The sequence below is a fragment of the Amphimedon queenslandica genome, unplaced genomic scaffold (genome assembly GCF_000090795.2).
Source record: "Amphimedon queenslandica unplaced genomic scaffold, v1.1 AMPQUscaffold_10782, whole genome shotgun sequence".
In the NCBI taxonomy this organism is placed as follows: domain Eukaryota; kingdom Metazoa; phylum Porifera; class Demospongiae; order Haplosclerida; family Niphatidae; genus Amphimedon; species Amphimedon queenslandica.
Genome location: NW_003548969.1, coordinates 1 through 1,432, shown reverse-complemented (window position 1 = coordinate 1,432; position 1,432 = coordinate 1). Strand labels below are relative to the sequence as shown.

The 1,432-nt window shown below is 32.1% G+C and overlaps 1 protein-coding gene across 1 annotated transcript; it reads left to right on the top strand.

Moving 5' to 3' along the window:
- Positions 1–52: 52 nt before the first annotated feature.
- On the top strand, positions 53–1,416 carry LOC105315346 (trichohyalin-like). Its single transcript, XM_011409957.2, has one exon. The coding sequence runs from the start codon at positions 94–96 to the stop codon at positions 1,240–1,242; it is 1,149 nt and encodes a 382-aa protein (XP_011408259.2). The 5' UTR covers positions 53–93; the 3' UTR covers positions 1,243–1,416.
- The last annotated feature ends 16 nt before the right edge of the window (positions 1,417–1,432 follow it).

The following is a 1,432-nucleotide window of genomic DNA, read 5'->3' as shown; positions in this document are numbered from 1 at the left end:
GAGACGGCAATCCTCAGTCATTAATAATTTTTTGGTTAAAAAGATCTGTCGGCCAAAATTTGACTCCAGATTATCGATCCAAGGCAAAACGAAATGGCCGAACCGTTCTCTGATTCTAACGAGAAAGAAGGAAAGATAAACCTTGACGTAGATATAAAATTTGGTGAGTCACTAACAAAGGGCAAAAAAGAAAGTCTATTGGAAGCCGAGCTTTTGCTTGAATTAGACAAACGTAAAAAGGAAAATGAAGATAAAAAGAAACGTCGTTTACAAGAGTGGGAGCCGGGGAAAAAAGGAGGAACTCATAGTGAAATTATCGATCCAGATACAAATGATCAACATTCAGAAAGCAAAGAGGAAAATGTTTTGGAAGATCTTTTGTGTAAATTAGACAAACTGAGAAAGTCAAATAAAGATAAAGAGAAACGTCGTAGAGACTGGGAGACAAAAAAAGAAGAAAAAAATGATTCAGATACTGGCATATCAATTTGTCCAAGGAGTTTGCAATTGGAGGAACTTCAAAAGCAAAATGAAGAGCAGCAGGCTGCAATTAAGAAAAAGATAGAGGAAGAGCAAGCAGCATTACTACAAAAGATAAGAGATGAAAAAGATGCTGAAATAAAGAAAATAAAAGAAAGCAGCTTAAAAAATGCCATGCCAATGATTGAAGGAAAATTTCACTTCCAAAGTAAAAAAATGGATATAGATATAGTTCTACCTGAGAGTAAAGAAGTATTTGAAGCACGGTTGTCAAAAATAAGACAAAAAAATGAAGCCAAGTTAAAACAATTTGATGCTGAATTACATAATGAACTAACAGAGGAAAGAAAACAGCTCGAAGATGAATTCAAAACAATGCAAAATGATTTGGAAGCCAAATTAATTGCAAAAGAAAAAGAATTTTCACAGATAAAAGAGAGAGGGTTGGCAGCCAAAAAAAATCACGATCGTAAAAGAATTGCTGATAAAGATGAAGAAATGGAACAACTAAAAAAGGAAATTGACCAAATAAAGAAAGAGAAGATGAAACAAGAAAGCAAATTTAAAAGAAGAGAAAAGGAAATGGAAGAACTTTTTCAAGAGCATAAAGCTAAAATGGAGAAAAAATATGAAGAACAAGCAATATCTGACATGATGGAAGAAAATGAATTGAAGATAGAAGCATTTATGAATTTAGCAGAAGAAAGAGAACGCTCGTTCAAATATCAAGAAGAAATGAAAGAGAAAAAAAATAACAATTGAACTTCAAAATTATACAAAAATAGACTAACAAACTGTGAGTAGCTACAAGTATATCAAAGAAAAAGACATGTATATACATAATGATAAAGTTGTTACTTTAGTAAAATTACCAAGTTAAATTGTCTATGAAAACTTAGATGCATGCATTATTTGCATAGAATGAGGCACCATGCATTGGAACTATTAGTTA